Source organism: Tremella mesenterica, assembly GCF_000271645.1.
Source record: "Tremella mesenterica DSM 1558 unplaced genomic scaffold TREMEscaffold_9, whole genome shotgun sequence".
Classification (NCBI taxonomy): domain Eukaryota; kingdom Fungi; phylum Basidiomycota; class Tremellomycetes; order Tremellales; family Tremellaceae; genus Tremella; species Tremella mesenterica.
This window is the reverse complement of record NW_006711233.1, coordinates 285,636-296,984: the sequence shown is the minus strand read 5'-3', so window position 1 is coordinate 296,984 and position 11,349 is coordinate 285,636. Positions and strand designations below refer to the sequence as shown.

Below are 11,349 nucleotides of genomic sequence, written 5' to 3'. Positions count from 1 at the left end.
TTCTTATCTCTCCTTGTCATGAAGATTGACCATACCTTGCGGATGAGGGACGACGGTAAACGTAGAATCCAGTCAGGATTAATGGAGAATTGCAGGACTTGAGTGGCGGGAAGACGTCAACGAAAAAAGAGTCGAAAGTAGATAACACAGAGGTGGAAGAGACGAATGATATATCGATACATTCACGGAAGCGGGGCTCGAAATGTTGGATGAGAAAGGGTAGATCACTAATGATCAGCACCCATCCCTATCCCTATCCCTGCACCTGAAGCAGCAGCGATAGCAGAAGCAATCCATTCACCAGCTTTATTCCCTAAAGATCCTCTTTCGGTACATAAACGTGGTTTCCGAGTTTCGTTCGAAACCATCCCTCCTTTAGCCGATAGGTCATTTTCAGAGAAAAGAGCTGTGGTACCTGTTCCCGTTACTACAGAGGTGGAACCTGATTCTGAAACGTGTAAGGATATTTGTGGGATGTATAGAGTGGAAGGAGCACATAATGAGCGAGAAGCACTTTGTTCTTCTCATGGATTACAAGCTACATGTGAGTCGTCGTATTCTTTTTCACGTATTTAATCTTCCTCGTCCGCCTCTTCCCTTGGGGTAGCATAAATTTAGATGTCTCACGAATTCTTCGTCCTGGCCACTCTGCTCTTTCGTGGCTGGAACGCTCGAGATTTCTTACCTTGGGATCTCCCACCTGCCCACCACCTTCCGAGCTTGTTAGATGTTCGTCCGACCTTCAATCAACTCGGATCCCTCTTGTTGGATTAAGATGAGAATTGACTTTCAGTGGAATGTGCTCAATGTATCGACTCTACCTGGCCAGAAACAAGCTGGGAAGAATCTGCAATGGCGGAATATGAACGTATAGTTTCCGCTTGTAATGATGGAGAAGAGTGAGTCTATCATAGGGATGGATCAAGAATCAACTGATTCTTTCAGTGTACTATCTACCGACGTTTGATAGAAGCTAAAGGTTGTGATAATTTGAGATGATAGACTTTAATGAGATCTGGATCGAAAAGAAGTTTGCGCACGACACCCCAGGTGGGAAAGAAGTACGAGGGAAGTTAGTTAGTTTTCTTATAGAAATGGAAGTTGGTTCACGTCGGACTGAGAAATGATGTATCGTAATTCTGGGTTATCAACAGTGACATCTCTCTACCTGCTTCGTACCGTATGACCGGTGTGGTATTGGACTGCCCAGTGATTAGTGATACCCGAGAGTGATACCCCCCCCCCCCCCCCGATGGTATGACGACATGGCAGCGCTCGGGCCTCCACTGCCACCTGCCACCCACCCACTCTCACTCACTGCTCAACTGACTGTTGCACCTTCTCTCCTTCTCTTTAGGGCCTTCCACTACCACGCCCATGTCATGATATTGCGGCAAACAGCATGGCTATTCGCCTTGCTCACGCTCCTCCTCTCATGTCACCTCCCCTCGGTAGTGGCTTTCGACCATGCCCGTCGGGTTCAATTGAGAGAAGAAGTTCGAAAGGTTTGTTCCTCCCCTTCTGCTCTTCGTCTTTAACTGACTTCCAGCTGTTCGTCCATGGGTATCAGGGATATATGAAGTATGCTTATCCTGCGGTGAGTCTATCCTATCTCACACGCTATGCAGTCATTTGCTGACACAACACAGGACAACCTCAAACCGATCAGCTGTACTCCCCTTGGTCGAGATCCAGACGCTACCAACTTTGGTATCAACGATATTTCCCCCAACGCATCTCTCACTCTCCTAGACGTTCTTTCCACTCTCCCTCTCATTCATCCTTCCGCATTTCCCGATGCTGTCCGACGGGTAGCCACGGAAATCTCCTTCGATCAGAATGTCAAGGTACAGGTGTTCGAGATGACCATTCGAGCTCTTGGTGCTCTTCTCTCGACCCACCAATTCCTAGATTCCCTGCCAGATGACCTTTCCCTCCAGGCGAAACGACTGGGAATGAAAAGGAAGAGAGTAAACGTGAAGCAATATCAGGCCCGACTCCTGGACCTGGCTATCGATCTAGCCAATAGGTTCAAACCGGCTTTCGAGACGCCCAGCGGAATACCATATGCCAGGATCAATCTCAGACATGGAATGGATAAAGGGGAAAGTGTAGAGACGTGTGAGCATTGTGTGAGAAGTATTTAAGACTGATAGTAGGCCTCGCAGGCGCAGGAAGCTTGATACTGGAGTTTGGAGTTCTTTCCCGTCTTACAGGTGATGAAACCTACGAGGTGGGCGTTGTCGTGTATTTCCCAGAAGTGAACTAACAACAGTAGAATCTGGCCAAAAGAGCGTTTTTGGCATTGTGGAACAGAAGGTCGTCCAACAATTTATTGGGTAACACTATTGGGGCTTCACATGGTCACTGGCTAGCCCCTGGATTGAGTGGTGTGGGAGCAGGGATGGATTCTTTCTTCGAATATTCCTTAAAGGCTTCCATCTTATTCGGTGAGCTCTGGCAATATGAGTCATCTTTTCCAGCTCACGGGTCGCAGCCGATGATAGCTATCTTGACGTTTTTCAAGATGCCTATGCCGCCGTACAGACAAACGTCAGGACTCCGGATGGTTTTATCGTGAGAGATTGACTTCGGAGCCATCGACGTAGCTGACGTCCCAGTATCGCCCCGTACAAATGAAACTTCTTCATACCGCAAATCCTTCTACCATCGATTCCCTTTCAGCGTTCTTACCCGGCCTGCAAGTCCTTTCGGGGGACATAGAATCCGCCATTCAAAACCATATGATCTGGTGGAATTTATGGAGAAAATACTCTGCTACTCCGGAAGTCTGGGCGTGGCAGGAGAGGAGGGTGGAATGGGCTGGATGGCCCCTTCGGCCAGAGTACATCGAATCGACTTATTATCTGTATCAGGTATGTTTACTGCTGTATGATTTCATTGGACTCGAGTTGAGGGTCTAGGCGACCAAAGATCCATTTTATCTCCGAGTAGGTGAGAGAGTCTTGAGGGACATTGTTCGACGTGTGAAGACGAAATGTGGATTTGCCATTTTGCGTAATGTTGAATCAGGAGAGGTGAGTTTAACTCCCTGTTGAAGGATAGATGGACGCTGATCATAAAGTTGGAAGATAGAATGGAAAGTTTTATGCTCTCTGAGACCCTCAAATATCTTTATTTGCTATTTGACCCCACTCCCCCACCTCGTCTGACAAACTCGGTATTCACCACTGAAGGTCATACCCTTTCTCTCCCTCATGGACAGTTGAGAACCCCCTCATTCGTACGACGAGCCATGCATCGGGGTGAGAACCAACAATGTCCTGTGTATCGTAATCCTGAACTAGGTGGTTTGGTAGTGGGTATCGAACGAAGGGCAGATTACGACTATGCTCGATCTGTAGTATATGGTCCTGGACTTGAAGGGGTATGGGCTGAAAATGAAAGTGGTGTGAAATGGTGGGAGGGTGGATTTTGTGTTATTCCCAAAGCACCCAAATGGGTAGGTCAAATACCTTGGCTCAATTTCTTCCCTCTCCTCGTTTGTTCTGCATCTTCAGAACTGAATCTTGAAACACCACTAGTCGCATTGCTTTGCGGTTTTTTTTTTCCCGGTAGAATGGAAGGATGATCATTTAACTTTTCAGTCTTTCGATCTAGTTCTCGCACCGAGTGAATCTGGAATATTACCAACCACCTCTCATTCCCCCCCTTCCAACAAGATCCATCGAGATGACCAAACTGGTAATTTTGTCATTTCCGACATTCAAGGTATAATCCTCACTGTCCGATGGCGACTTGATCGAACTGGATATGACGTCTCTTCAATAGGTCCACATCGTATTCGACCCGGTCAAAAGGTTTACATTTCAGATCCTACAATCTCACATCATGTTCCCATCCCTCAAACACCTCTACCCTCACATTTACCAGTAGAGCTTATTTTACGTTTCTCGACGTATTTGAATTCTGCTACACCTGGAGAAACCAACAATGTTTTTCTTCATGCTATAGGATCAACAGCAACGTTCGGTAGAGCTTTTTCTTCAAACACATATGGATGGGGATTCATTTCTGGTCCTGTACCTTTGATCAGACCGGTCGAAAATTCACAAGGTTGTTTACCTTTTGATGAAACTTATATGGGAATTTTATTACTTGATAGAGGTGAATGTTCTTTCTTTTCAAAACTGCTTCATGCTACCAGAGCTGGAGCAGCTGGAGTTGTTGTGGTTGGTTTTTCACAGGAAATACAAGAAACTTTGGTTGGTGAAGGTCAAGGTTTGATAAGACCTAGTGCGGAAGAAGAATCTTTGAAAATTTCAGAAGAAATAGCTCAGAGTGGAATGATTTACGTTGATCATAAGATTGGTCAAGGGGTTTTGAAAGAGATGAAAGATGGTGTTAAAGTAGCGGTCGAGTTACTTCATATGGATCAACCGATCCAAGTGACTGGACATGAGGGTAAAGTTGAGGATGAGGATGGTTCAGTGTCAGATCGACAGAAAGAGGATATAAGTAGAGGCAAGATCTTTGTGGGTGAATGGGCGGTACATAATATACATATCATCAATAGCAACATACCTTGAATATTATCGTTTCAAGTGATTGTTTATCGTTGTGGAATGATCATCATCATTATCATTATAGCATTAGCATGCAAAGCATTATATAGCAGATTCAGGTGTTAAAAGTCATAAACCAGATCTTCTGTCAGATGATGCATCCTTTCACTACATCTTTACACTCGGCATCCACATGTCTTTGTGTTCCGACTCAAGCGGAAAGTTTCGCCTTGAGCATATCTTTGAGCGTTTGACCATCCTTGGCGAAACCTCTGATACCTTCGTGAAGCTTATCAAAAGCCATAGTGTCTTCGAACAAGGTCCAACGGAAAGCAGCCTCGTCGTTGATGAAAGAAACTTTTTCGATTTCTAACGAGGTAGCGTTGGAAGCGTCGAGTTTCTTAGGGACGGGTTCGCTGTGTGTCAGTGAGTCCTTCTTATCTTTATACGAGTGAATTCAAAGTTGATGTAAAAGGATGAATTCATCCATGAATCTGAGATTAAAGTGGACGAAAGTATGGAGATCTTCCATGTTGAGGTCTGGAAGGTCGAAGAGGGTGGAAGTGAGAATACGAAGGTAAACTCACGTAGAGTTTTTCAACTCTTCAAGTAACTTAGGAGCGATAGTGAGATAATCACATCCTGCCAAAGCGGTGATTTCCCCAGTGTTACGGAACGAAGCACCCATCACGATAGTCTTGTAACCGTGTCGTTTGTAATAACTCCCTCGTCAGTTTATCGTCCGATTTCTACATGCTACATGGTCGACTCACTTGAAAATAGCTTGAACGGATTTGACACCAGGGTCAGTCTCGGCAGTGTATTCTTGTCCGGTGGACTTCTTGTACCAATCAAGAATCTCAAACCTCAGCTTTACTGTTTTGATTTCTGAGTTGACCGGGAAGACTTACACGTCCTACGAAAGGCGAGATGAGAGTGACACCAGCTTCGGCACAAGCGACAGCTTGACCGAATCCGAATAAAAGGGTAAGGTTACAGCTGATGTCATCAGTGAAATGTCAGCGCGAGCGGAATGGGGAGAAACTCACTGAATACCTTCTTGTTCAAGTTGTTTAGCAGCTTGGATACCTTCCCATGTTGAAGCGATCTATCGATTAGTATGGGCTCAACCCTTTTACTTACCCCATTTTAAGATTCCCAAAACACTACAGATAATCCTATACTGTAGAGAGCAAGGTTATGAGGCCGGGGGATGGGGGGAAAGTAATAGCAAGTACATTCATCTAAGAGAGGGAAAGAGAGCTTTTGACCCACCTTGATCAAAACACGGTCTTTGGATATACCTAGAGACTTGTACAATTCGATAATCTGATAAGCCTTCGCCTTGGTCTTTTCTAAACGACATTAATCAATATTCCGGGGACAGTGAGATCACTTACCAGTGTCGAAAGAAAACCTAGCGTCGACCTCTGTTGATACTCTGCCAGGGATGATCTTGAGGATCTCAGAGCCGAAACCAACGAGCAATCGGTCCATAGCATTCTCAGCTTGAGCATCGATATCACTAGTTTGATCAGCACATCACTTTGATGGATTGATGTTGTACGATTGAAGGTCGGAAGCAATTATAAGCTGTACCCCATTCTTGATTTTCGCATGGTGGAATGAACGACAAACTTGGGACATATATGAGAAGAAGGAAGGAAGAACTCACCCTCCCTTTTCTTTACCGAACTCAACAGCTGCGTCAATCAATTTTTGGTAGGCGGGCAATTTGGCAGCTGCGAGACTGCATCGTCAGCTTTTCGTCAAAAGATGCATTGTTCCTTTGATTGCCATCATGGACAGAGTACGAGTGGATGGGGTCATGTGTGGACTAGGAGAAAGAGAGTGGGATAGTATGACGAAATGACTCACATGAGAGATGGGTTGGTAGTCGCATCTTGAGGCTTGTAAGCTCCAATCGAACCAAAGTCTCCAGAATCAGAGACGACGACGGTGCCGGTGCTGGAATGTCAGTGTGAATCTCATGTTGAGATCGCAATACGAGAAGATGGATGTGATCAGTGAGGGGTGACTTACGCTTTGAGAGCGTCAAGAGAGCTGGTCATTTTTTGAAAGAAGATAGAATTGTTGAAGAGAAGATATGTAAAGTCGAGTTTTTATAAACGTGTGGTAGAGAAGAGGGTGGGTTGATTACAGCATTAGTGGGAAGGATGGGGCAAGCTACTATAACATGTGATCCGTGACAAAGAGCCGAGGCCGCGGAGATCTGGCCGGTTCAGCCGACTTTCGAAAGTGGCGAATTTCCCCATAGCCAGGTTCTTAATGACACAGTATGAGGTCTCGTATCAGTCAGCAAGATCAGATGCCACAATGATAATGCAATGCCATGCAAATACGTCATGACGTCGAGTTGATGCTGTATATGGAATGGCGGAAGATCAAATTCTCATATCCGGAGGAACCGCCATATTCTTACCCTCTTTCAATTTGAGATTCTCAAGTTTCTCCAACATTCTAAGCTCTTTCTTTTCCTTTCGCCGCCTTTTCTTCTCCCTTCTCTTACCTTGTTCTCCTTCCACCCATCCACCTTGACTTTCATCCCAAATCTTACCCATTCTGAAAGCCTCTGTTGCTTCCCTCTTCCTAGCTTCGGCTTCTGCGTCAAACTCTGCCAAAGCTGCCTCTCGCACTTCAGCCCTAGTCCGACGACGTAGTTTGACTCCTTTCAATTCCTCCAACTCCACGTCTGATTCGAGCATTGAACCAAGCTCGTTATCCCTACCCCTAGCTTCCCATGCGTCCACCGCATCCTGTCCCGCCTTCTCACGAGCTTCAACTTGCATCAACCGTCGTTCATTCCATCCTTTCATCTGCTTCGCTCGAGAGAATCGCGGAGATAATTCTTGAGCCAGATAAAGCGGCATAGACATATCCATGAGCCATGATTGTCTTTGTTCTGGAACCTGGATGTAATCTGTCGACCAGTTTTGCTTCTGCTTGTCCAGTGTAGGGGGCTTCTCCTCAGAATGACTCGAAACTAAATCTGAAATTTCGAGTTCGTTGTATTTTTCGATAGGTGCAAGACTCAGTGTTCTTGTATTCAATAGAGTCTCTTCGATAGTATCAGCTTCCAAAGCTGTCTCATTAGTCGAGATTCACTTCCTTTTTCGTGTTTTGATTGATGAACTCACCATCGACAGGTTTTCTTTCTGGGGCTGAGGGCCAGGGGATAGGAACAAGATTACGTTCGGGGTCGAGTGGAATTCTTGTACGAGCAGACAATTTCGCAGCGTATCTTGTCCAGGTGATTCTTCCCAGTCTGGTGGAATATTTAGGTGCAGAAGTAGCTATACGAACTGCGAACACACTTTTACCATCAGCCACTGCGTCACACCGTAGAGTGTGTGACATACCTACTAGGACCGGCTTCATCATTTAAGCAAAGTTGAAGATTACTATAATGCACAGGTCTATTGAATTTTTGAGCCGTGTGTTCCTTGTCCCATAATGCTTTTTTATCCGCATCCCACGAATGATACTCCGGGGGTGGAGGTTCAAAAACGCCTGATTTTGTGTTCTATGTTAATCAGTTTCCACGTTTAACCACCCATCATGAATCAAAACTCACAGATACACCTTCGAGATAAACACGGTTTCTCTCCATATCGACAGATTTCACAACATGTACTTTCCATCCATCTTTTGTATCTTGTTGATTGTTATATTTATCTGTAGGTTTGCCCACCGTCAATCGCACCTTGTCCCCGGGAACGATGTTCCAATGACGTATTCGATCTTTAAGTTGAACGAATTGTTTGGGTGCACTACCCGGTACTCGAGGTTGAGGTCTGATAGTCAGTGACCGATGTCAGATTGTAGAAGAAAAGGGTTGACTCACTTGGCGATGAATTTGTTGGCATGGATGAACTCGAGGTGCTGGAAACCTGATCGTCAGCTTGGACTCTTCATCTCGGTGACGTGATATACCCTTTGGTATGAAACTGCGCTGTGTGGCCATCCTTGCTGACGATACTTTCCCTCCCTTCTCACATCTACTGAACTGGTTTCATGGTCGCAGACTTTGAGGTATAAGGCGGGGGTGGAGCTCTGATGACGTGTCATTTCTTCCTTGGTTTTTTGATAACATCTGCGGGGCTCCGAATTGCAGTCACCCGGATTTGCGCACAGACCTTTCCGTCTATAGTTGACCGCCCTTCTACTTGCTCACCTTGTTCTTTCCCCTCCCGCCCCAGCCTCACATCTTCTCACACCTCGTATCCCCTGGAGTAGACAACGAGTAAGAATTGACGTTGAAACGTCCAAGTCTCACCCCGCAATGACGACCATCACAACCACGACGGCCCAACATGACTTGACTCCTTTCCTCAGAACCTCTGAACGGGTATCAGTATCTCTGCCTTGTAGAGTCAAAACCCTCTCAACAGCCTTCCAAAAGGTCACGTTGAGCTTGGTAACTCATCATGCGACTTATGAAGAAGCAGCGTCAGTTATCTGTCATTCATGTGCGAGGGGAGAGCTCACCCTCAAGGATCTTCCTTGTCTCTCAGTCTGAAGAGTCGGAAGATCTTAAGATACGATACATCATCCCTCTCAGTCGAACGTTTCGGCACTCTCTCAGTCAAACGCCTCCATCGCCCACAGCTTCTTTCTTCCACCAAAGCTCCAAACCTCGTGAGTATCGGCTCATGAATTTACCAGACTGATATCAGATATCACCCTCAACCTTAATACACCTGAGGACAAGTACGAACTACGGATTTCTGCTTCACTCACAGTGGTGGTCCAAAACCTCTTGGTGGAGTTACGTCGGCTGAGTGAGGTAGCTCGTGAATTCTCCTTTGTCCAGCTTTAGAGAAGGCTGATAAGTCCCAAAGGCACATCCCTAACACCTGCAAGTCTTCGACACAAGTGGACATTCCTGTACCCGGTCACTCCTCCAATCCCTCCAGAGGAAGACTCAGAACAGCCACAGCCATCTGCTTCCACTTCAAGCCTCACTTCTCCGTCTGATTCCTGTGAGTTTCCATGTGAATCTGTTCTCGACTCTGCTGATTCCAGCAACCAGTGGGCAGACTCCTGATACAGTGCCGACGAGCGCGGAGCAATCGGAGAAAGATGAAGAACATCCCAATCCATTCGCAGAGGGCTTCTCTCGTACCATCTTCCTGAGAAAACGACTCTTTATACGAGAAAGCGAGTGGTCGTCTAGGACCTCGCTACGGTGTGTAATCTTCTATCTCGTCAGCATGCATGGGTAACGGACAGAGTCCGGATAGCTACTTATAACGTGAACGACAGACTACCTCCGAAAGGGTCCAAAGAGCTGTCTCCACTAGTAGGAAAGGGCTCCGAGGATATTTTGGTATTTGGCTTACAAGAAGTTGGTGCGTGCTCTTTCTTCCCCTCGGCAAACACAGCTGATAGAGGAGATCTACGAAGTCAGGCCCTGTTCATGTCCCAGGGAGTTGACCGGGCTCAAGCATGGGAGGAGGCCATCATGGTCGCATTGGGTGATGTTGCTGGGGAGTTTGAAAGAGTGAGTAGGCTATCAATCAATCGGCTTCGACTGACATCGGACAGCTAGCTTTGACACAGTATGTTGGTGTGGTCATGATAATCCTCGTACGGAGGACGTTGAGGCCGGAAATCAGCCGATTGCAAACGAGTGAGAGAGGTATCGGGCTACTAGGTTTTGGAGTGAGCATCTCCTTGATCATGAGATTCAGGCGACTGCGCTGACTTTCAGGGCAACAAAGCTGTATGCATTACCGCTTCCCTTGGATCTCGCTGATGAAAGGGCGTGGCCGTTCGCTTCAAAGTCTACGACTCGACACTGTGTTTTGTGAACTCTCGTGAGCCTTCTGTGTAACAAGCTGGAAAAGGCTGATCTTCAGATCTGGCGGCATTTGCCAACGCACTCGAGCGGCGGCGGATGGACTACGAAACTCTATGTAGAGGTCTTCTTTTCCCCAGACCAGACGATGACCTCGAGGAGGTGTACGAGGAGTTCCTACCGGAGGAACATCCGGATCGTCTGATCAGTGTGCAAGATGCGAATTTGCTCGTGGGTCTGAAGTGTTCAAGCCGGACTGGAGGCTAAATTCTAGTTCTGGCTGGGCGATCTGAATTATCGAGTAGATCTAGATCAGCAACAATTGTCGTCTTGTATTGTCGAACGACGCTGGCAGGATATGCTCCAAGGGGACCAGGTGAGGTTTCGTTCATCCTCGGTGCTTGGGCTTACTTGTGCAGCTGCTGGCCGATATCGAGAACGGAAAGTCATTTACAGGATATTACGAGGCGAAGATAGATTTTCCTCCGTGAGCTTGCTTCTGTCTGTCCTATAGACCTGCTGACCAGTAAGCACCTTCAAATACGTTCACGCAAGTACCACCCTCGATACCCGTAGGGCGCCGGCCTACACCGATCGAATCTTATGGACACTTCCTCCGGCTCTGTCGATCACAGGGACGGCTTGCAGCTCCTACTCTTCCCATGACATCTTGTGGTCGGATCACCGACCAGTCTGCGGCACATACACCACCGCCGTTCGGGTCGTGGACGAAGTGAAACGGCATCAGACTTTGCTCACTATACAACGAGAGCTCGATAAGCTCGAAGAGATATACAGGCCCATACTGGACGTTTCTCCAGGAGGGCTTGACTTCGGACAGGTCCTGTAAGTATTCGCCATGTGTGCGTGGATAGGCACTGATGATGCAGATATGGCCGAGCCTCTCTTCGGCAGCTTACTTTGCGGAACTCCGGCAAAGTACCGTCGACTTTCTCTTTCAAGGGTCCTGCACCCGACAAGCCCATTTGTGAGCCACTTGAA

General features: G+C 46.8%; 4 protein-coding genes across 4 annotated transcripts; 2 read left to right on the top strand and 2 right to left on the bottom strand.

Moving 5' to 3' along the window:
* Positions 1-450: 450 nt before the first annotated feature.
* On the top strand, positions 451-903 carry TREMEDRAFT_33167 (uncharacterized protein; the record flags this gene model as incomplete). The annotated part of the gene is made up of 2 exons (XM_007005963.1): positions 451-544; positions 794-903. Coding segments are annotated over 2 exons (204 nt in total), but the record flags the coding sequence as incomplete, so codon positions are not given.
* Positions 904-1,382: 479 nt separating this feature from the next.
* On the top strand, positions 1,383-4,635 carry TREMEDRAFT_44888 (uncharacterized protein; the record flags this gene model as incomplete). Its single annotated transcript, XM_007006011.1, has 10 exons — positions 1,383-1,505; positions 1,550-1,597; positions 1,650-2,121; positions 2,160-2,233; positions 2,279-2,450; positions 2,498-2,577; positions 2,622-2,876; positions 2,925-3,038; positions 3,086-3,463; positions 3,609-4,635. The coding sequence occupies 10 exons, from the start codon at positions 1,383-1,385 to the stop codon at positions 4,548-4,550; spliced, it is 2,658 nt and encodes an 885-aa protein (XP_007006073.1). The 3' UTR covers positions 4,551-4,635.
* A 31-nt stretch (positions 4,636-4,666) lies between these two features.
* TREMEDRAFT_40019 (uncharacterized protein) lies at positions 4,667-6,677 on the bottom strand. Its single transcript, XM_007005974.1, has 10 exons — positions 6,570-6,677; positions 6,405-6,494; positions 6,202-6,276; positions 5,927-6,051; positions 5,802-5,881; positions 5,576-5,634; positions 5,438-5,525; positions 5,300-5,385; positions 5,114-5,248; positions 4,667-4,942 (listed from the first exon to the last, which is right to left on the bottom strand). Exons 1-10 carry the CDS (start codon positions 6,596-6,598, stop codon positions 4,738-4,740), a joined length of 972 nt encoding a protein of 323 aa, XP_007006036.1. The 5' UTR covers positions 6,599-6,677; the 3' UTR covers positions 4,667-4,737.
* Positions 6,678-7,488: 811 nt separating this feature from the next.
* Positions 7,489-8,530, bottom strand: TREMEDRAFT_57378 (uncharacterized protein; the record flags this gene model as incomplete). Its single annotated transcript, XM_007006046.1, has 6 exons — positions 8,481-8,530; positions 8,392-8,437; positions 8,122-8,341; positions 7,907-8,070; positions 7,685-7,860; positions 7,489-7,629 (listed from the first exon to the last, which is right to left on the bottom strand). Coding segments are annotated over exons 1-6 (688 nt in total), but the record flags the coding sequence as incomplete, so codon positions are not given.
* Between the last annotated feature and the right edge of the window lie 2,819 nt (positions 8,531-11,349).

Coding starts and splice junctions, on each gene's coding strand:
- TREMEDRAFT_40019 (XM_007005974.1), bottom strand. CDS start 6,598: ATGACCAGCTCTCTTGACGCTCTCAAAGC. Junction 6,052..6,201: donor TTCGGTAAAGAAAAGGGAGG/GTGAGTTCTTCC, acceptor TGATCAAACTAG/TGATATCGATGCTCAAGCTG. Junction 5,249..5,299: donor TCCGTTCAAGCTATTTTCAA/GTGAGTCGACCA, acceptor CTGACGAGGGAG/TTATTACAAACGACACGGTT.